General features: G+C 47.2%; 1 protein-coding gene across 1 annotated transcript in view; it reads left to right on the top strand.

Moving 5' to 3' along the window:
- Positions 1–1322: 1322 nt before the first annotated feature.
- Positions 1323–23080, top strand: part of MAP3K14 (mitogen-activated protein kinase kinase kinase 14) — a 40019-nt gene continuing 18261 nt past the window's right edge. Inside the window, exons 1-2 of the mRNA XM_081161102.1 lie at positions 1323–1417; positions 22477–22752. Coding sequence (XP_081017228.1) covers positions 22497–22752 — 256 coding nt within the window. The 5' untranslated portion in view covers positions 1323–1417; positions 22477–22496. The remainder of the gene's footprint in view (positions 1418–22476; positions 22753–23080) is intronic.

The following is a 23080-nucleotide window of genomic DNA, read 5'->3' as shown; positions in this document are numbered from 1 at the left end:
TGTTGGGTGCAGATCGCCAGAAATAGGCTTCGAACTACCAAGGACTGTCTGAAAAGTGGTCCTGAGCAGGTCTTTGCTCCAACACTTCCAGCGATGAGGTGATCTTTATTCCCAAAACAGCTTTGAATGGGGCCTGCCTACTGGAGCCAGTTACCACACCTGCCTGCTGGGGGATCACTGATGGGGGTAGGTAGCCTGCCCAGGTAGGGGTATATCTTTTTCATTTTGCAAACTTTTAAAGTTTGGGATTTTTTTTTTTCTTTATTACAAATAAAATACAAGCTCAATGAAAATACAGATAAGCAAATATTAGAAAAGAAAAAATATCCATACAGTCCCTAAACACCCCCACTCACCCACCCACCCACCCACCCCAGCATTCAGAAAGCAGCACTGTTGACACCTTGGTGCAGATTCAGGCTCCAGTCCTTTTTGCACAGATCGTTATAGTCTTCTTTCCTGTTCTATAACCTGTAAACCCACCAAGGAGATGCTTCGCACAGCGCTCGCACCACGTTGCTTCTCTGGCTGTGGGAAAGCGTTGCACCAGGCCGCCCACCCGCTCTCATCGGACTTGGGGTTCAACACACAGGTTTGACCTGTGTAGGCCCTTGGCTCCCTAAGCTTCTCGAGGGCAGGAACTAGAACCTGTCTTACTAGTGCTCAGGGACTCCACTGCGCTGAACACGGAGTAAGTGCTCAATAAAAATGTTTCTAACCACCACCATCACCACCACCAACAACCCCCCAACACACACCCCCCGCCCCGACCAGCCTTGGCTCTGAAGGCCTCCAGCAAAGAGTCAGCAGAACTTGACCAAGTAGGGAGAGCGCCTCGCCATCTCCAAGGTAACCGAAGTCCGAGACCGGGAGTGCCCACGCATGCGCACATTTACTTACTTCCCGTAACCTCCTAGACACAACCAGTAAAAAAAAAAAAAAAGCCAGAAGTTGAGTGCGCATGTGTAACCAAACTCTGGCCGCCTCCGCCTTCTGTCATCCATCCGCCCACCGATGCTTTTACTAAAAACATTGTCCGGAAATAGTGCCCATTTCTGGAAACGAGGCCTCGCTAACCAATCGTTGCTGGGGGCGGTACGGCGCGACTAGCCGAGACGCGCCAGATCATTGGTTAAATTGGAGGAGTGGGCGGGGCCAAAGGGTCGAGGTGAGGCCAAAGCTAGGAGGCGCGAACAGAGGCAAATTTGCCGCCGCCGGGGGAGGCGTGGTACCGGGGACGGCCCGGAAAGCCATTAGGGGTGGGGTCCGAGGCCGGGGCGGGGCCCGAGGCCGGGGCGGGGCGACCGTGGGGCGGGGCGATCGTGGGCCCAGGGAGCTACGGTGCACAACCCGCGGCAGGAGATCGTGGGCGAGGCAAGCGCCACAGTCGCTGCTTGGGGAGATCGGCGCTCCGCCGGTAGGTGACTGGGCGGGGCCCCAGGGCTCGGAGCGGGGAGCACCGGGGATGGGTCGCCCCTCAGGCCGGGACCGGGATGCGGCCTGGCTCGCCGCCCCAGATTTGTAGGGTCAGCGGCGCGGCCGGTCGGACGTGTCCACTAGCGTGCGGGCCCTCGGCCCTAGGGTCTCATCGCCCGCGCGCCGCACTCATGCTGCCAGGGCCATGGTCGCACGCTGTCCTCGCCCCGTACTCCCGCAGGCGACACGCTCGCCCGAAGCGGGGGGCGCCCTACTTCCCCTTCCCAACACCCCGACTCCCCCGTGCTCAGTTGCTCCCACCGCCGGGCCTGCCGCTCCTGCCGCGTTCCCTGGGTGGTCCGTAGGATTGGGGCTCGCCCCGCACCGGGCGGAGGGTGTCTGATGCACAGGTGTGCCGTGTCCGTGTGCCCTCCCACCGGCCCTGTCAGCGAAACCCTCCGGCATTCCCTAGGAAGTTCTCGGGTCACACACCCGGGGCGGGCAGAAGGAGCAGAGCCTGCCCTTGGCGTTCCGCGGAGCATGCTGGCCACTCGCAGCATCCTCCTGCTTCCCCTGACGCCTGTGTAATTCTTCTGGCCGCTCCACTCGGGACTTTATCTGGCACTTTATCTGTCGGCTCAAATATAATTCCACCTTGGAAGCCCATTGTGGCCCCTAGCAACCTACAGCCCCCCGGGCACCAGGCAGAAGGAGGCCACTTGTACAGTGCAGAGAGTCCCACCTGCTCAGGACCCTCCTTGGTGTTGGGTGACTTCAGAAAAATCGTTACCTTCCTTATGAAAGTTAAAATGTTGCTCTCAGCCGTCACGGATGGACTGGGGAATGAGTATGGGTGGGGGAGAGGATGAATGGAGTCAAGGTAACAGAAATCAGTTTTTGGTAAATGGAGGCAGTGAACACCAGGGACTTGATTAGGAACTCTAAAAGCAAGTGAAATGAAATGATGAGAGCTGGGGCCTAATGCAAAATAGCAGTCTGAAGTTTATTCCAGGAAAAATGTTGAAAACCCCTTGACTAGAAATATGGTCGTTCTGAAAGATTAGAGGGAGATAGTATCTTAACATGAGTGATGGGTTTTTTACTTAGTATCTAAATACCTGTAACCTCCTTTTTCCTTCAAACGTGTGTGATAAGATAGTATTGTCTTGTTTTATAGGTAAGGCACCTGAGGAGGGAGGTGGTGGTATATATCTTACCTAAAGCCTAGTAGCTAGGACTTCAGGCGAGGACCCAAGCTAGGCCACTGTAATCTTGCCCAGGCTCTTTATCCTGGACCAGGACCACATTCTGGGACTTAGATGCAGAAAGGAGGGAGAAGTGTTTGGTGTTAGTATCATGCTCTCAACGGGAGAGGACAGGTGGAAGGTGCTTGTCTTGCTTATGATGTGTTTGGATTTACTCTTGGTGTTTTTTAAGTGATGTCAAAGTCAGTTCCTTTGGTGCAGCGATGCCAGACCTCTGAGTTTCTCAGACACCTTTAGGACATCCTCATTTATTTTGAAGGGTGTGGTGAACTTCTCAGAAGGTCTCAAAATAAAAGTAATAGTCTCTGACTTTAATTTTAGAAATATATATCCAGGTATATGTCCTGGCACTTTTGTGAAATCAGACAGCAATAAATTGCCAAACTTTAGGTCATCTTCTGTTTTCAGAATAGAAGGGGCGGTTTTGAAGGGGTTTTTTGCCCCTGGTATTGTCTGTTAGAGTTTGTGGGAGTGGCACCACAGACAAGAGACCTTGCCAAATGAGCCTTCATCTATTAAACAAAAATGTCTGGTTGGCCGTTTCGCCTCAACAGATGGAGGTTTGCTTCCTCATTTTGGTTCTCCTGTTGAACACTGACTTCTTTGTGATATTGTTGGAGTGTTTGTATATCATTTAATGTTGAGAAGCAAGCTTGCCCTGATTGGTTGTCCAACTCCAGGCAACTGTTGTGATTTTTTTGGTTCGTGATAACAGTTCATCTTGGCCAGGGTCTGGTGAGAGATCTATAGAGGTGTGGATGAGGAAAAGCTTCCTCCAGGGTTGTTTTCTTCGTTGTTGGCACCCTCAACAATGTCTTATCACTTTGGCCTGTGAAACCACTCTGAATTTCCTATTTTTTTCCTGTCTCAATGGACAGCACATGAGCTTTCCTAACAAGCCTGTCTCTGAAGAGCTAACAGATTCATGTTGATTGACTCATGGATGTTCTTTCTGGGTAGATAGTTAAGAATCTTAAAACCAAATTCAACCCTAAATTAAAAGTAAAAGTCAGCTTGATACACATATAGGCAGCATATTTGTGCCATTGGCTTCCATCATCTCAAAGCTGTGTGTGTGTGTGTTTTTCCTGGCAAAAGGTTAAAATGCAACTAAAATTCTACTTTCATGATTAATAAGTCACTACCGCAGTTGTGTCTGATGCTTCCTGTTTGCCCCATTTTAGTATTTCAGTTAAACTGGAAACATGTGAGCGTTATGGGCACTTTTGATGGCACTGGTGTGAAATTAGCGGGGAGGGGGTCAATTCCATGTCAGTGGATTTGGGGAACTCTGCGGACCAGGCAGCCCCTCTGGCCCTTGCACACCAAGATCCCTAGGAAGGGGAAGGAGTGGGGGTGAGCATCCTCAAGGGAGAGGGTGAGCACTCAGAGTGATGTATGTGTGAAAGCTTTGTATGTACTCAGTGATGCTGACTGAAATGTCGAAAGCAGTAAATTAGAAATGGAAGGCCAAACATAGGGCAAACTGTGTAGTAGAGCAATTCAGTTGAGCTGAGTGAGACTTTGAAGTGTGTTGGATAGGGGTCCTTCATTGTGAGCCTGTCTTACTACCTGAGTGACAATGCAAAGAAAAGTCATATTTCCTCAGTGGCCCTTCCTTGTATTTTAGTTTAAATGATTCTCTTCCCTTCTTGCTGTTTTATATCCTTTAATCCCTTGTCCTCCTGATATAAATCCCTGGAAATTATATGGCATCCAGAATAATGGTACTTAGTAGCTATTTTGTATTTTTCTCAAGATACTCGTATAAAGAAAGACAGGGCCAAAGGTCAGGAAAGGGAAGCCTCCTAAGGAGAAGTGGACAAGATTCCTCAGGAAATCAGTGTCGCGCCCATAATTTAACCCACATTTCTTGACATCAAGTTCACTGCTTTTTCTACTAACTTACTCATGAAAGGATAAATTGGTTGTTTCCCCCCGAAACATGTCAATTTTGAATGTAACTAAACCAGGGGAGCTTCTTTATTTATCTATTTATATTAACATGTATTAATATTAAGATGTCATTAACAATTATTAATTGATATTGATTATTCGTAATTATTATTAAAAGGCTGAAAGATGAATAGCATAGCCTATGGCCATTCTACAGATGCAGAAATTAAGGCAGAGTGGTGAAGTGATGTATCCAGAGCAATAGAGCAAGTCCATGGTGTCTCCATGTCAAATGTGGGGGTTTAGGCTGTGAAGTCAGACTGCCCTGGGTCAGGTCCAGGCCTGCCACTCTCTGTGTGACCTCAGGCAAATCACTTCACTTCTCTAAGCCTCAGGTGCCTCATCTGTAAATGGAATCAGAAGCATTTCATGGGGTTGTTTTGAATAGAAAATGAGAGGATATCTGTTAAGTGCTGAGTTCAGTGCCTGGCATATAATATAATAAGCCACAAAACACAACAGCTGTAAATGGTAATGTTGTTTGGCTGTAAACGTTGATGGTGATAGTAGTAGTAGTAATAATAGCAGTAGTAGTAGTTGCCAATTACCACATTGACTAGACCTGTTTTCTGTAAGATGATGTCAGGATGGGTCAGACTGCCTGACAGAGCCAAGTCATTTTCTCAGTAGGACCTTTGGGAGACATTTCTTCTGTAAGGAGGTTTTAGCTGTCAACTTGCCCTGTCTTAAACTAAATCCTGTCCTCACCACCCTCCCAATGAGCCTAAAAAGTCCCAGGCTCTGCCTGGTCAGAGTTGGTGATTCTAAACCGGGGGCACCCTTGTCCCTCCCAGGATCTGAGCCAGAGGCAGGGCTGGGCCTTTCTAGAACTTTCTTGTGTCTTCCATGTGGTGGAATGGGTCCCAAACTTAACTCTGGAAGTGATAAAGGAAAATACTGTGTAGAAGATAAGTCGACAAGGACTTGTTCCTCTTTGTTCAGGGGACTAGGAAGACAATTTTGGTTCTGGGGGGTAGGGTTCCCACCACCACGTGGCACCCCCAGCTCACCATTCCTTCCTCATAAATATACCTCTGTCAACTTATCATCACTGGTATCATGTCTAGGGGCCCTGGATCTGTAGTCACAGACTTGCAGAGTTCCCTTTAAATCACCCAAGAGGGGAAACAGTTTCACGTTACATTCTAAATTCTTTTAACCCCCCTTTTTAATACAAAACAAAAATATAGGCTCCCACCAGGCTGATGTTCCCTTTAAATAACATTTTGTTTTCTCCTGGGGAAGCTGTCTAGATGGCCAAAGAGTCATTTCTAAAGTGAACTCAGTTTTTAGAAAAAATAGATCACCGGATGTCAAGCATCATGTTCAGATGAAAATGAAACCAGCAGGCCTTGAGTGGCAGCTCCACACTTGACTTCAGGCTGGAGGTGAGAGGTAGAGAGTGTCTGGACCCAGCTCAGTAGCTGGTTGGCCCCACAGACTTGATAGGCATTTGATAGGTACCTTCGTCATTTTCCAGGCAGCTTTGCTTAGGTGAGCAAAGCACTTTCTCTGGAAGGTGAGTCACCCATGCAGGGGTGTAGGTGACAGGCGATTTATCCACGCAACACAGTTGCAGAGGAAGTCTTGAGCAGACCATGTGGAGAAGCCTTCTGCCAAAGACCATGTTCACTTCCACCCAAGGGCTTTGGAGGCAGGGATATAGAAGCAAATGGAAGCTCCCAGGGCTGGCTGACTGACAGAGAGATGGATCCCCTGGCACGGGGTCATGTGGATAGGGCACAGAGCCCAGATCAGCACTGTCACTGCACTCCTGAATCCAGCCACCTTGAGGGTAGAAAATGGCCTGCTTCCAGCGACAGTCAGCAAAGAAACAGCGGGGGAGCTTTGGCTCCATGGAGCTGGGAAACCCCTTGGCAAAGAGCAGAGAGATACAAACCATACTTTGGTGTGAAAGACCTTTTGCAGAACCCTTTTCTACCTGCCTTGCTTTTTACCACCTGAGTTGGAGGCTCTGATGAGCTCCAGTGATTAGAAAGGCTAGATTAAACCCTGCATTTCTGGGAACTCTGGAATTCCAAGCCTGCCACCACCTCGGTTGTCTACACTTCTAGAGCCACTGTTTGAACTCAGAAAGAAGCAGCAGAGGAACTCTTGAGCCATCCCTTCCACACATATCTGGTTGCTATGGCTTCTGCTGACCCTCTTACCCCTAAAGCCATGACCAGGTGTCCATCAAGGCTACGAGTTTGTTCAGACTCTGTTCTAGATCAGTGTAGTCGTTGTTGAGCTTGACTGCTGATGGTCAGGGACATCTGTAATCAATGTCCAGGGTCACCCACAAGGTGGGCTTGACTTTACTGAAACCACAGGGAAAGAACTAGTATTACCACACAAGTGGTCGCAAACTTTCCCAGCCCCAGGTGCACACCCGTCAATCTGGACTAGCCAGCAGTCACTTCGGCGGGCATGGCTATGTGACCTTAGGACTTAACTGCTCTCTCAAGAAAGGGCTATTAGAATTACAGACTGGAATTGATCATTACAGATTGCTCGCCCCCTTTTTTTTTACAAAAGAGAAAATGGTGACCCAAGGAAGCTGAGTTGCCCAAAGCCATACAGCTAGTTAATGACTGAAACTGACTAAAGTCCAGACTCTTCACTGTGCTGCGCTGCCGCCGAACAAAGGAACTATTCCTGAAGCAGTACTTGCATTTTGTTCCTCCTTTGTTCCCCCACCCTGACCCATCACCCTCAGCCTTTCTGCAAGCTCTGGCAGACCTGGGAAGGGTGGAGCCAGAGCAGCAGCTGCTCCGGGTCTAAGGAAAAGTAAACAGAAAGCTATTTATTTGACACTCGCTTATACCATGAAGTTCGTGTAACTAAAAGAAGATCAAGGTTGATAAGAAAATACAATTCTGGGCAGGGTTACCCGGAAGTCTCAAAGGTTGCCTATACCTGTAGGGCACTTTGCCACCTCGCCAAGCAGTATCTTACCTAAAGTGGGCATTCAGTTACTATGAATGATTGATTGTAAGGGTACAAACCCACTGGGCACCAAGGATCTCTTCTGTATCTTTGTCCTATGAAGAAGAGACATGTTGCTAGTGGCATGCAAGTGGCCAGAAGAGCCAGAATAGTCAGTGTCATCTTGGCTGGATCGATCCAGCTTCTGTCAGTGAAGAGACTCTTCCTGTGGGCAAAGCATGATGTCATACCTGGACGGTGGCCCCTGCAAGTACAAAGGGTTGTTGTATCCAAGGTCTGCCACTTATTCACCTGCTGACATTGACATTTTCTTTCACTGGGCCAGAATCAGCCTACCGGTCAATACAGCTGGGAGCTTGGGAAGAAAAGCGGCCTTAGCCAGCCTCCAATGAGGATGCTATTGCTAATGAAGATTAGAAATAGATTCCTTTGGCCCACGAAGTTAGATGGATGAACCAGTCTCCTTGAGACCATGCTCAACAGTCCCTGCTGGCAAATGTTGAACTTTGAGAGGCAGAAATAGCCTTACAGAGATACATGTCAAAGGCAGAAATTTGTGTATCACCTCCCATCTAGCATGTATATACCGATCTGAAACCAGATGGGCATTGTTCAGTTCAGAAGGGACATTTATCGAGGAAGTGGCAATAACTGGGTGTCTAGTTCAGCATTTAGGAAAAGGGTGACAAAGGTGGATCAATAGCCACCTTGCATAATACCCTCTGTTGGGGTTCAGTCACAATACAGCATGCTGTGACACCTTGTACAAGAAGCTGGCTTCATCCCTCCAGCTCTCCAGGTGCCTGGACAGTCTAGACACTGATAGCCCAGGCCAGCCAGGCTCTCAGAGCCCGCGGCACAAGCGTATCAACTGTGGCAGGCTCTGCTAGGTGCTAGAATATAAAAATGAGGACAATGGGGGTGCTGCCCTCAAAGAGCTCACCATGGCGGGGAAAGATAGACATGGAAGCAGACACAGTACAGGTACTGAATCGTGAATCATGACAGTGGGAGCTAGAGAGGAGCGAGGAAGGCACCATGCCCCACTGCCCGCTTTTTCCCTCTTGACCCAGCATTAACTGTCACACACAGAGCCCTGCGGGGGAAAGAGCACCTCCTCCCCATTCCCAGGTGTCTGGGCAGGAACACCCTCAGCATTTCTCTCATCTTGGAATAAGAGCTTGAGGGCAATCTGGAAACCAGCACTCTGGAGGAAAGAAGCCATTTGCAGAGATATAGGCACACAGACAATGAATGAGTTGCCAGCTGTTAAAGGCATGGAGACTTATCCTAGCTTCCCAGGCTGGAATAGAGAAGGCAGTGACCAGACTGGCAAATCCCATGTGCTTGGTGCCACTCTGAGACAGATCCTTAGGCAGAGGGTCCGAGGCCTGATCCATGACAGTGCTTCTTAGTAACTAGGTTCAACATTCCAGGAAGGCTTTCCAGGATTACACCGTGAAAGCTCCATGGGGGCAAGGACCTTGTCTCCCTTGGTCACCATCTCATCTGCTCTGATCAGCACGTCACCTGGAGCCTGGTAGCCACTGGCTAAGTGTTGTTGTTGAGTGAAAGCACAAGACCAGAATCCACACTCCCGCTTCTAGGCCCTGCTGGCCTGAGAGAGGATGAGAGAACCACAGGCTGTTTCATGGTTCGCCCTCCTATACCAAGGAATTGGTCCGAGATCTTCTGTGACTATCCCATCATATCACAGGTCCCAGCCCTTTCGCCCTTCTGGGGGAGGACAAGAATATGAACCGCTGTTGTAAAGGGCCATGTCAGATGCACCCCTGCTGCTCATGTCCTCAAGCTCGTCACTCAGGCCAGCCTAGCAAAGGGTGTGCAGGGCAGCATCTGAAACCAGGCCATGGTCAAGGCCCCACTGCCAAAGGGCAGAACTAGATTATGTGCCTCCTTCCATTTGCCTCCATGCTTTCCGTGGAAAGCTGAGGTGTTTGGGTTTCTTGTTTGTTCTGTAGTTCCTCAAACTAGTTCCTCAATTTCAAAACCAGTCACCAGTAAGTACAATGAACTTGAAGCTGCCTCCTCCCTTACAGGAAGGCTGGGCCTGTCTTTCTCCATCTTCTTTGAATACAGGTAGACCCTGCTTTCTGCCAGTCCCGCCTGGGAAAACCAGTTACAAACCGACAGAGGAGGGGAGTGGTTGTGTTAAGTGGATTGCCCATAGCCCAGGGAACTGCTCCTTGCTCAGAATCCAATCTGAAAGGTTACATAAGGAGAGCCGTTCTTCACAACCAAACATTGCTTATAGTGATGACCTCAGGCTGGCAAGATCCAGAAGTGCATTTTGACTCATCAAAGAAAGCTTGTTGTATCTGGCCTGATTTTATGTCATGTTGAGGGCACTTTAGGGCACTGTAATCTTTGGAAGTTGGTCATTATTGACCAATATACACTGCAGCCCACAATATTCAGTAACACAAAATACTCCAACCTATAGATTTCAGTGACACTTAAATTTTTTTTATATAACATACATTAAAAATTTCTTGTTGCTTATTGTATAAAATGAAGTGTGTGTGTAGTTGTGACTGGGTTTTTTCCCTCAATGCTACTTTCTCCCCCTTTCTCCTGCATGCCAATTCCATAGTTGTCTCTGTGGATCAATGATGCTCTGGTGGCATCTTTTCTTTTCTTTTTTTCAATCCTCACCCGAGAATATTATTTCCATTGCTTTTCAGAGAGAGTGGAAGGAGAGAGCAAGAGAGAGAAAGATCGATGTGAGAGAGACACATCAATTGGTTGCCTCCCACTTGCGCACCGACTAGGGCTGGGGATTGGCCTGCAACCAAAGTACGTGCCCTTGGCTGGAATGGAACCTGGGACCCTTGAATCCGAGGACCAATGCTCTAACCACTGAGATTGCCCAGGCAATCTTTTTTATGTGCTATTGGCTCTCCTTGTGCAAAGGATTTAAAAGTTAAATTGAAAATGCCATTGTCACACTTCCCTTTTAAAGCTTATACGATGCCCAAGTCAGGGGCCTAGAGACAAAATACCTGCCATATTTATGAAGATCGTAGCTGATACTCAGGGCTTTGCCATAAAAATCAAAAACAAAAAACAAAACGAACAAACAGTAAAATAGGCTCAAAAAGCCTGGAAGCAGGCTTTATAAAATGAAAGGCAAACTTGAAGTTTGTCATAGAATTGGTCCCTGGGATGGGCCCAGCTGTGCTAGACGAGTAGACTAAGGAACACAGGCTTGCCACATGTCCAGATCGGAGGCTTTTCTCCCCATAGCCATTATAAAGTTGCTTTTCCCGGAACATAGGCTGGCTGCGTTTATGCTTCCCCCTGGGTTTCTCACTAATAAACCTTTGGCTTATGGCAGCTTCTGCATTTAGGTCTCAATTTTTAAAACTTAGATCATTTGAAATTGGGTATAGGATCATGGCTGAGAGTATGATCTCTCACAGAAAGAGTCCCATGTGCAAATCCTGCGTCTGGCACTTCCTTGCAGTGTGGCCTTGGACAAATGACTTGACCTACTGAGCCTCAGATTTTTCCTCCGTATAAAGGGAATAATTTTAGTGCCTTGCCCACCGAGTTATTGTGAGGAGTCAAGAAACAGTGCTGCCCTGGCCAGGTAGCTCATTTGGTTGGAATACCGTCCCATACACCAAAAGGTTGCGGGTTCAGTACCATACAGGATACAACCGATCAATGTTTCTCTCTCTCTGTCCCTTCCTCTCTCTAAATCAATAAACATATCCTCAGATGAGAGTTAAAAAGAAAAAAAAAATAATGCATGTGCGACCTAATTCATAACCAATAATAGCTGTCATTATTATTTTTATTATTACTGTCAACCAGCATGTAATTGTATATACACATAGCAGCAGATGGTTGAAAATACCCAAAGATATCCAGAAGACATCTGATTTCAGTTCTAGCTGCCAAGGAATTCTGGGTCCTGGTTCATCATGCACCGGCTGGTCGTTCCTCAGTCCATTAGAGCTGAGGCACTGCCAGCAGAGAGAGAAGCAAGAGGGAATATTCTCTGTCATGGGTTGCCCTTCTCTTCCTGATCACTTCTGTCCCTCTGCTCTCGGCTTTTCCCCTCCTCCTTTGATAGTGTTTGTTCCAGATCTTCCTTCTGACACTAGGGCAGCTGGCTGGAAGCTATGGGAGGTGGGCTTCAGCTTTGCATAGGCAAGGCCTATCAAAGGACTGCACTTCCAGTCATGGAAAGAACTCATAACAGCTTCCATTATAGATCACCCTCTATGTGCCAGGCACTGTATTGGGCATTTAAACACTGTTTCTTACATTTAATTGTCCTATAAAATCCTTTTATGTAGGTTTCAGGATCCCTGTTTAACAGAGGAGATAGTTGAGTCTCAGATCAGTGACCTGCCCATGGTCACACACTAGAGTGTTGAGAGACGAAGATTTGAACGAGATCTTTTGACGCTGAGGCCGTCCTGTTACGTAGCTGGATGGCCATCCCCCAGGATTATTAAGTGATATATTAGAATAAATGATTTTTAGGGCCCTTTCATCCCAAGATCATTTTGCACTTCCTTTATCATTTCTTTATCCCTCCACCCATTTTCCCCAACTGGATTATAAGCACCTTGAGGGCCAGGGTATGTTTCTAGCAAATAACTAATATAATGTTTGGGAACCACCTGTCCTTGACTGATAGGTGCTGCCTATTTTCCTGACACATAGAAACAGGAGAGAAGAGAGAGCCCAGTGAGAAAAGGGTCATCCAGAAAGTCCGATTCCAGGCATTTACCACCTAGAACTATAGAATATTGTGTATGTATAATCTCTTGTTTATTTTTAAAATAGTCCCAAATTATATGTTTGTATATGTATAGTAATGGAACTAAAAAGATTTATACTAAACTTAAGTGTGTCTTATGTTGTGGGGAGGAGGGAGTGGCACAGGGATTTTTTTCTCTGTCCCTTTTGTATTGTTTAAATGTTTACAATGAACGAGTATTACTTTTGTGTTTGAAAACAAAACAAAGGTTTTGTTTAAAAGCAGGTTAGGTATTATGTAAGGAAGGTAGGAGAGATTAGCCAGAAAACCTTGCCCCTTTCAGGTTTCCCAGATTGGAACCAGCCCTCAGATCCCAGCCCTTGACGTGAGCAGTGAGGGAGGAGCTGGTGGTTTTCTCTCAGGTCCGGTTCTGCTGTTTCGCACTCTTTTAGGGGCCACTTGTGCCCACAAGCATTTCTTATACCTAGCACCAACCCAGGCCTGTGGCCGCTATAGACACTTGTCAGTGGATGACGGTAAGTGAAAGCAGGGAAGCAGTGGCCATCAGAACTGAGGACGGCCGACTGAGCCATCTTTGAGCACCTTCCTACTTCACGGTCCCCAGGGGAGAGCGAAAAAGGGAGTGAAATGAAAACCAAAACCAGGAGGGATGAGCTTGCCCACCCCCAGCCTTCTGTTTTAGTGGCCCTGCGCCAGAACTCATTGACCAGCCCCGGAGGATCCGGTGAGGCTCCCTGTGTGCGTGGGGTGTGTGCTGGGTGGGGGAACGGTCATCACATGCTTATTAAGTCCCACACATAGAGGTGGACCAGGTGCCTCCTAAGTCTTCATCTCGTACCCAGAGCACTTCTCTGGAGGAATATACAAGAAACCTGTAACAGGGATCCCTCAAAGGAGTGGGGGGAGGGTGGAAAGGATGAACGCGGCTCGCTGTATATCTTTCCTGTATTTTTTTAACCACTTGGGAACATCTGTGAAAAAGTGAACACTGAGAAAAGTCATACATGCTCACTGGAAAAAATGTGGAAAAATTAGAAAAGTATAAAGAATATTAAACGCCTCCAAGAGAGAAACGTTGCTGCATTCTGTGCTAGGTGCGCATTTTTATAAATGTGTCCCCTTGGCATTTCTCCATATAGTTAAAAATTGTTTATAAGCAATTTTAATGGATGTACCAGGATTTATTTAATAATTATCCTTCCCCTATAATTAGACTTTTTCCAGTTTTTTACTGTTCTAAAAATACACCGAACATCTCTGTGCATGTTTTTCTGTATTACTATTTGCTCCATGCCTAGATTGTGAATCTGAGTTGTGCACACAGAAATGTCTGCCTTCTCTTGGAATAATGCTTTATCGTTTCCAGAGTTCTTTCATCTATGTTATTTCTTTTGATGATTAAAGGGAGTAAGGGTGTGGTTAAGGGCCAGGGTGAGGGTGAGAAAAGTGAGGAGACCCAGTGCTGTAGGCAGTCCGAAAAGAAAGCCATGCCGGGCGCTGTTGGGAGGGACTCCCTGGAGGTGGGAGGTCTGAACTCGGCGCTGAAGGACAAGCGGGATGTGCAGGGTGGCCCACACAGGAACGGGGCACACTCCTCTAGGGACCTGTAGATCTGAGTAGCTACAGGATGTGAAGAGATCAAGCCAACCAGAGCCAAATCTTGTGCTTAGGGAAATAGTGGTCAGACAGATTATGGACCACAGAGTTGGGACTGGGCCCATAAGCAGCGCAGAGCCAATAGATGTCTTTGAGTTTGAGGTTATCTTAAGGACATGATGTTTTAAGATTAGCTCAGCTTCAGTGTGGGATGGGAGGGGGTCAGGAAGAAGCAGAAGTGGGTAAGACCTATGCTGATATAATAGACATCAGATGATTGCCTTAAACATTTGAAGGGGGCCTGTCCAGCAGTGTTCCTGCCTGTGTGGGGCCAGCCGAAACAGGCGCGTGGTAGGAATTGAAGGACAGCCATAAATTTTATTCCATACATTTCATTTATTGAGCAGTTTGACCCATGGAATTGGCAGCGAGACTGCGTTTTTGTGGGCATGGCAGGTTTCTTTCTTATAATTGATCTGTAAGGTTTTAATGATTAATGTACATTCACATTTCATAGCCTCCTTAATGGGAAATGCGCAGAAATTGCTCTCCTGGGAAGCAGAACCCAAGCTGGCAAGTGAGGCAGGTTTTGAGATTCCTCCAGCTGTTTTATCGGAGTACTCTTTTCTCCTTCCTCAGATGTCCGTTTCTAGGTCCTAGCGCCCACCTTGTGTCCCCACCTAAGGGAAAGAATTAAGCCTCCCAGATGCCTCTAACTTTTGATATTGTCAGACCAGTCCGGGGAGGTAGGGGAGATTCTGTCCCAATGGCAGGGTTTTCATTTAATGCCCAGCACCCACCATTTGCCCCTACCCCATAGGCTCCTCCATCTGGAATTCTACCTCTGAATCATACCCCTCTTTCTCTTCTGAGAATTTAACCCCTGGGGGTATATCAGGACCAAGCACATTTCCCTTGTCTGGTACATGAACTCCATCTGCAGCCTCATCTCCAGCTTTCTGATCTAAGTTGCCCACCGGTAACTTCGAGCTCTTTGTGATTCCTATATAGACTCACTCTGTGCCTTAACTTCGACCATTCCTTCTACCTGAAATACCCCCTCCTTTTTCTTGGGAAATTTTTGCTCACCATTGAGACTCGGCATGAGCATTACCTGCTTTAGGAAGCCTTTCCTGACACCCACCAGGCTGGGCTAGATGTCCCTCCATGTGTTCCCATTGCCATTTGCTGTGTGCCTGCGCCTGTCATTGCATTACTGTATTGTATTGTAATTTTCTGACTACTTGTCTGTTTCCCTTCAGTAGACTGTAAGCTCCTCAAGGGACTGCATCTTCTTCCTCAGTGTACCCCCAGCGCCCAGCACAGGGCCCAACACCCAGCAGACCCAATGCATGCTCCAAGAATGCTGTGTTATAAGAGCCTGCAGTTCTCTGGAGTGTGACAGGACACTGTGAAGCCAAGACCTTACTCATCCAGAAAGCCTCAACCTGCCATCAATCTCGGGGTTTTGAGGCTTTTTATTGGGTGTGCATATAAGTGATTGTTACATCTTTTTGTCTTAAGTATTTTGTCTGATATTAATATTACATGTTTTGTATTGACCTGGGTATCTCTTTCTATCCTTTATTTTCAACGTTTCTGTATAATTTTGTTTTGTCTGTTTTAGTCACTATATAGTTGGATCTTTTAAAATCCATCTGATTGTCTGTGTTTTAATAGGTGGACTTAACCTATTCATGTCTGTTGTGATTAATGATATATTAATATTTCAACTTATCTCTGCCACCTTAACTTGTGTTTCATTTTATACTTACTGTCCTTTTTCTTTGTTTCTTTTTTCTTTCTCTCCTTAACCTTTTATTAGAGCAATCAGGTTTTCTATTTTTCCCTTTTTACCCTCCTGGTTTGAAAACTCTGAATTTGTGTTTCTATTCTTATAATTAGTTACCCTTAACTTTTAACATTCACATATAACTATATTTTTTCTAATGAAGTGTAAACATTTTGATATGTAAATTCCATTAAAGGCAAGGTTCTTATCACTCTCTACCAATGGTACAACCACTCCACCCTTCTTCCTTATGTATATTGTCTAGAACTTAATGTTTTAAAATGGTTTAAACAATTTTTTTTAACATTCAATTGTTAATTAAATTGACTAGCATTTATATTGATTCCTGTGCCTACCATTGTTTCTTACATCCCATTTCTTCTCTGGTTTACTTTTCTGCTTGCCAAAGCACATCCTTCAGTGGTTCTTTCTTTTTTTCTCTCCTTTTTTTTTTTTAACTTTTTTATTGAATTTATTGGGGTGATATTTTCAGTGGTTCTTTCAATGAAGGTAGTGCCATCTTTCCTAGAACTCTTGTTTGTATGTGTATAGTATGTGAGTTTCTTTTTAATTGTTTTAAGAAAATGAAATGATCTGTTAAAGCTAATCAAGTTAAAAATCATAACACCCCAGGAACATGTACTAGTGTAAGTCCACTAGAAATCTGACCAATTTTTTGCTGATTCAGCCCTTACTGATGACACTCCTCATTTTTAGTTCTTGTGCCTCCACAAGCTAAGAAATTATTACTAACAGTGAGTAGGTCCTGTGGGTAAAATAAGGGTAGTAATATCCACATGGGTAGTAATACTGCTCAATTCCTGGTTGTTCCAGGTACCTCTGCCAACAGGCTTTTATTCTATAAAGGAACTGAGGATCCTTGAGTCCCACAGGAAAGGGCCAGGCATTTCCTAGCTTTATCCCTAACCCCATGTTAGATGCTCTAGTTGTATAAATTGGCCTGATCTGTTTCTGCAGGTAACATCTTGGAAGCTTAGTTTCTTCATCTGTAAAATGGGAACAATATTACCAACCTCACAGGGTTGTGGGAGGTTCATCAGTAATGTAGATAAAGCACCTAGCACATACACAGCACATAGAAGACGTTTGATGACTGGTCGTGGTTTTTACAGTCCATGGCCCTCAGGAGACACTCATTGAACACTTGTTGAATGAGTACAGGAGCCTACTACAAAAGGTTTCATTGAGGAGATAGGTCTAAAGGATAGGTGAGATCTGGACAACTGTTAATAAAGAAAGAAGGCACTCTCTATGGGAGCAACAGGGTAGCAAAGGAAAAGAATCTGAGGCCCGCCCATTGCTGCCCATGTTCAGGCCAGAGAAAGGAGCAGCCTGGCTGGAACAGAAGCTGGGCTAGAGGTTTGGGGAGGGCAGGCAGGGCTGAAAGGGAGCCAGGGCTGAGCGTGCATGGGGATCTCTGTCTGCCTAGCCAGACGACTGTTTTGCAAGGCCAGCTCGCTCTGCCTGGCACTGGCCCTTGGTTCCCCTTCCTGCACAGCCCCTTGTTTTTGAGAGGCACAGGCTGGCCCCGTGTGGCCTAGTGGCCAGGCAAACTGGGGCTTAAAAGAGGAAGCATCAGAATAAGATTGGTTTTCAACTAATATCTTATAAAGGAAGTTGAGTCATTCTACTTCTGCTCTTTGTCCCCGCTGGGCATTCAGAGAAGGACAGATTTTACTTCCAGATGAAATAGTCATGAGAGGGATTTGCCCTGGTCTGCCCTGGCCCCTCAGTGGACATTTTCTTTTTCCTTTTTTTTTTTTCTTTTTTCTTCTTGTTGTTAATCCTTACCCAAGGACATTTTTCCATTGATTTTTAGAGAGTGGAAGGGAGGGAGAGGGGGAGAGAGAGAGAAACATCAATGTGAGAGAGACACAGAAATTGGTTGCCTCCCACGCACGCCCCAACCAGGGCTGGGGATCTAACTTGCAATCCAGGTATGTGCCCTTGACAGGAATCGAACCCAAGACCCTTCAGTTCACGGGCCAACACTCTAACCTCTGAGCTACACCAGCCAGCGCCTCAGTGGACATTTTCAAGATGACTCTGTAAGATGGAGATTTTTATCTCTTTATATACAGAGAACCAAGAGCTCAGTGTGTTGAATGGCTTAAGTAAGGCTTGACACCTTGTTGATATGGTGCTGAAACAGAGAAGTCCCATTGTCCTTGTGGTGGCATTTATGGGCCTGGTGAAGGGTAAGGGAGTGAACTTGCATTTTGCATCTTCTATTGGCCAAGCAAACCAGTTGGCATTTCTGTACTCTACCTCATTCAGTCCTCAAAATAATTCCAAAGACGCTAAGAAACTGGGTGGCCTGCTTAAGCTTGAGCATGCAGGCTCAGGAGGCAGCAGGATGGGGTCAGCCCTGCCTCTGCAACCTGTGACTGTGACTGTTTCGGTAGGCTACTGAGCTTCTCTAAGCTTCAGTCTTCACATCTGAAACTGAAATTAATAATGGTAGGTGCTCAGTAAATACTGGCAATTATTATTCTGAATTGGAGTCATCCAGCCCTCAAATAATCCCAAAAAATCGGTGGCATTTTGGGAACTAGAAGGAACCTCAAAAGATTTCCTAGGCCACTGGTTTGCAAACTCTTTTCCTTGGAGACCTAGGATTCTGCAGAGGTCCTTGTTGGGTGAAGAGAAGGGAGGTATGTAGGACCCTTGCCCACCTTTAGCAGAGCCACTTTCTAATGTGAGTTACATATCAGTTGCTTGCTTCTAGTTCTTTTATACATTGGGAGCTGAGGTATGATTTCATTTGAGAAAAATGGTCCCACTGTTTTTTTTTAAAAAAGTTGCCAAGGCTAAAACGCTTATCTTCTGGTTCCTAGTCTGGTGTTTTTACCGTACTTATTAAAACAGGGAAGTGAAATATGATACATTTAAGAGAGGTTATCAACGCTGAAGATAAAATTTAAAACATTATTTTTGTACCCTCCAATTAATAAAAAATGTATTTAACCTATACCCCATTCCTGTCTCAGAATCCTAGGAACAGAAATTTTGCTGTTGAGAAAACATTGCTATCATAGCCTTAGACTTGAACTGTCCAATAGAACTTTCTGCAGTTTTAATTTTAATTGATTTAAATGTAACTAGCTACATGTGGCTAGTGGCTGCCATGGCATCAGAATCATCCAGAGAACTTGTCAAGGGTACACATTCTGGGCCTACTGCCCAGTGACTGGTTCAGTAAGTCTAGGGTGAATGCATTTTAAGAACTCATCTGATTATTGTAACTTGCAGTCAGGTTGCAAATGGCTACATTAGCTGGGTGCCCTCTTCCTTGGGGTGGGAGAGCAGAGCCAGCATCAGGTATTTAGCCCTGGTCTTGATCTTCTGGGGTATTACAGCAACCTTCTGGGGCATGTAAGACCCTTGGAGAATGTGATAAAAGCTATGGCCCTCTTCCTGGGAAAAGATACAAACTGTATATAGTTTCTTGGGCTCACAGACCATCCTGAAGCCATCCTTGAACCCACGTTAAGAACTTCTCACCTTGCATGGAAGACCTTTACTATCTGGTAAGGGACCCAGGTTTGAGTCTCAGGATCCAAGAGCCTTGTCTACAGCAAACCTGTCTTACAGATCTGCCCAAGGTTTGATCTAGTATCATCCCAGTCAGTCCTACCCCCAGACCTCCCCAGGAGCTCATCGAGGCCCCAGAGAAGAGAGAACAGGCAGTGTACATGCATCAGGCCCTAGAAGAATACTGAATGAATTCCACCCCCTTCCCCTCCGCTTTTGTTTTCATGGCCTTGTGGGTGAGCTGAGTGGATCTGGCTATTGCTGCTGCTCGCATACATCCTCAGCTCTGACAGAGCAGAGGCCTGAAGGCATCTGAGGCGTGAGTGGAGCTGGGGAGAGAGTCCAGGCTGAGTAATGGGTCAGGATTTTGACCTGCCTTCAAAGGCAGAGCCATAACTGCTCCCACTGAGTCCTCACTCTCCATGAGCTGCAGGAGAGAGGAGGCAGCAGAGCTGTGGAACTATGAGCTGGGGTGACGAGCCAGAAACCAAAACCCAGGGCAGGGAAGGCCACCTGGCTAGCAGTCCCAGGCTTAATGCAGAACCTGTTTTTGTAGACCAGGCCAGTATAGAAGTGGGGAAGGAGCATGTGTGGGTGAGTGTGTGTGTGTGTGTGTGTGTGTGTGTGTGTGTGTGTGTGTGTGTGTGTGTAAAAAAGCTGTTAGGCCAAAGTGTCCTGAGAATAGCCTCTTGAACTTGGAGTCTGTCCGTGAGGGCCTGAGTCATGGTCATGTGGCACGGGAAAGCCAGCCACAAGAGAGCTGTACAGTTCCCAGGCCGTGATTTCGTGCCCTGGGAGGTGAGGGTCAGCCTGTTTTCCCCGTGCCCTTCACAGGTTCAGCTGCCAGCTGCTGGGTTAGCTTCTCAACAGCCTTCTCGTTCCTCTCCGCCTGCCAGGCTGTTGGATGAGTCACCAGGGAACTGCAGAGGCCCTGAGCTCGGCTGCCTCCGCCTCAGCTTCTCGGGGCAGGGGAGCTTGATGTGCTCATGGAGGGAGGATCAGGGTGCCTGGCCAGTGACCCTCCTAACCACTAAGGTGAAAGGATGGCTGCTGGTGGTGAGAGCTCTAGCTCAGGATGAGCCATGTTAGGCAGAGACGGGCTCTCTGAGCCCCAGCACAGCTAGATCTCTAACAGCTGGGTGCCCTCAGCACAACCATTGACCACTTGGCCTCATTTCTCTTACTCATCAGATGAATTCTCTCTTCATCCCCCACATTCAGGATCATCCTGTCTCAGAAGACCATCCTCTGATTCCGTCATTCAGTCAACATCGATTGTCTCCTCTGTGCCTCTCTGTGCTATACACCATGGGCACCAACCCTCCCTGACCAGGGAGAACTATGAGTTCCCCCCTCATGTTTGCCTATAACCCAGGATACTTGGGGAGTGGGCAGCACAGCCGACAGCCTGGGATTCTAGGTCCTGGCCCTGCTCTGTCACACAGTCTAGGTGACCTTGGGGAAGTCACTGCCAAATTAGGCCTCAGTTTCTTCAAGTGAAAATGAAGAGGTTAAAACAGTACTATGGAAGTTCCTGTAAGCAGACGTCTTAAGACTGTTAGGTTTGGAGGTTTGGGTTGTTTTTAGGATCTTAATTCCCCTGGTAAAGAACCTGAGGAAAGTAGGAGGTACTGTAGCCCTAGATTAATTCCTTTTTGGAGGCTGCAGGGGTTAAGGAGGTGTGGGTGGGAAAAAGGTGTGGTTACAAGGAAAACAGCCTGCCTTGGAGGGCTTTCACCTAATTGAAGCTAGAACACCCCTTGGACTTCTTAAGTCATCAAGTACAATGAGGTCACCCATTCAGCCTCCTCAGTGTCTAGCCTTCAGGACCAAACCCAGGCATGCATGCTGAAAGCTGGAGCCACCCTGAGTTCAAAGCTAGGAGGCCCTTGAAGGCACAGATGTGAGGATCAAATTAGTGACCAACACACCCATCCCCCTCACCCCACCCCAGTCAGACTGGCTCAGTCTTTGGTAGCCACTGTGGTGAGGAAGACTCAGTAGGAAGGTATCAGCCTGATGTTTCCCAGCTTCCGACTGTCTCATTTTAGCTGGATAGGGCGATAGGCCAGAGGCGTTAGAGGTTTGGCATCATTCACAGGGTCTGTCTTTCTGCCCAAAGAGTAAATGGAGGCAGGATCCAGGACGAGCTACAGCAGGGAAGACTGCATCTGTTAGTAACAGCGTTGAGACCTGAGAGCACTCATTACAGACCTATTTGCATCTGGTGCCTCCTCAGGCTTTATCTACAGCAAGTCAAGACCCCATTCCTTGGGAGTTCACAGCCCCAGTCTTTAAAAAGTTCCCAAATGGTCACAGTGTCAGGATGGTACTGTTGTGTTTCAGGGCTGCTGGTGATGGAACCCAGAGAGGTGAATTCTTGTGCTCTGTCCTCATATTTCTAGAGATGTAGGTTGGTGTTGGAGGCTCTAATGTAAATTCCACTACTAATGTGCCTGAAAAAAAAATGATACCTAGGAGAGGTTTTCAGCAAATGAGCTTGGACATTACAGAGGGAAGGATGTCAGTTTTTACTGGAGAACCACAGATGTTTCTTGGGACAGAAGCCAAGTGCTGGTGCTGCCATTTGCATGTTGAGTTTTAGACATTGTAAGATCCCATATGTACATACACATATGCATACATACACATGCCCATGCACACATGCATACATATATTTACCTCCTGCTAGGGAACAAAGCTTTATTCTCTTCTGTTGGAGAAAGCCACTGCGGACAGTGTAGACATGTCCTCTAAGAAGACAAGGCTTGAGCAGTCAATGCAGTGACTAATGGTTTTGGAATATAGGATCCACCACCCTGTTCTGGGCAAGCAAAGTTTGCCATAAAACAAACAACCGAAGATTCAGCCATTATTTATAAAAGCAAGAAAGAACCAACCCAGATGTTTGTGCCACGGCTGTCTGGCGGGGGTGGGCTGGAAGCCTCGTTGGGCAGAGTGGAGGAGTCTGTCTGTGGTGGTGTGCTGGTAGGGCTGGGGGCTCACAGCTCATGCGACCAGCGTAGATGCTGAGAGGTAGACTTCTTTGCCACTTGGGACATTTGGAGGATAAGCGCATGTGACCTAAAGAGGCAGAGCCATTTCCCCCTGCTTTCCTCCCACCCAAGCCTGGCCGGGGCCCCTTGGGGTCTGTGAGTGACCCGCTCTGTGTTTGGTCTCTCCCTCAGGGTGAGCGTGAGCCTGGGAGATGGCAGTGATGGAAATGGCCTGCCCAGGCGCTCCTGGCTCGACAGTCGGGCAGCAGAAGGAGCTCGCCAAAGCCAAGGAGAAGACACAGGCAATGGGCAAGAAGCAAAGCTCCGTCCACAAGCTTGAGGCCGTGGAGAAGAGCCCCGTGTTCTGCGGGAAGTGGGAGATCCTGAACGACGTGATTACCAAAGGCACAGCCAAGGAAGGCTCTGAGGGAGGGCCAGCCGCCATCTCCATCATTGCCCAGGCTGAATGTAAGGGACCCCAGGTTGGGAGGGGTATTAGCAGAGAGGGCAGGTGGGTGGGCCTATAGGTGGGTGCATTCCTTCTGCAAGGGTGGCCGGTGCAGGTGAGGGAGGTCAGGGTGACCATTCTGTGTGATTCTCACAAGATACAACTGAGGGGTTAAGCTAAGAGTGAGTGTGGCGTGGCAGCTATCACAGTGCAGGGGAGCGAGACATAAGGGGGAAGAAGCGGCAAGTGGAGGCTTTTGCTCACTATAATCAGAGCAGGGAGGGGAGCTGGAAGGCAGGAAATCGTGGGCTCCACAGACCCTGGAGACTCTGCAGGATTGTCAGGCAG

This window comes from Miniopterus schreibersii (genome assembly GCF_964146895.1).
Source record: "Miniopterus schreibersii genome assembly, chromosome: 16".
Taxonomy (NCBI): domain Eukaryota; kingdom Metazoa; phylum Chordata; class Mammalia; order Chiroptera; family Miniopteridae; genus Miniopterus; species Miniopterus schreibersii.
This window is presented reverse-complemented; position numbering and strand designations above follow the sequence as displayed.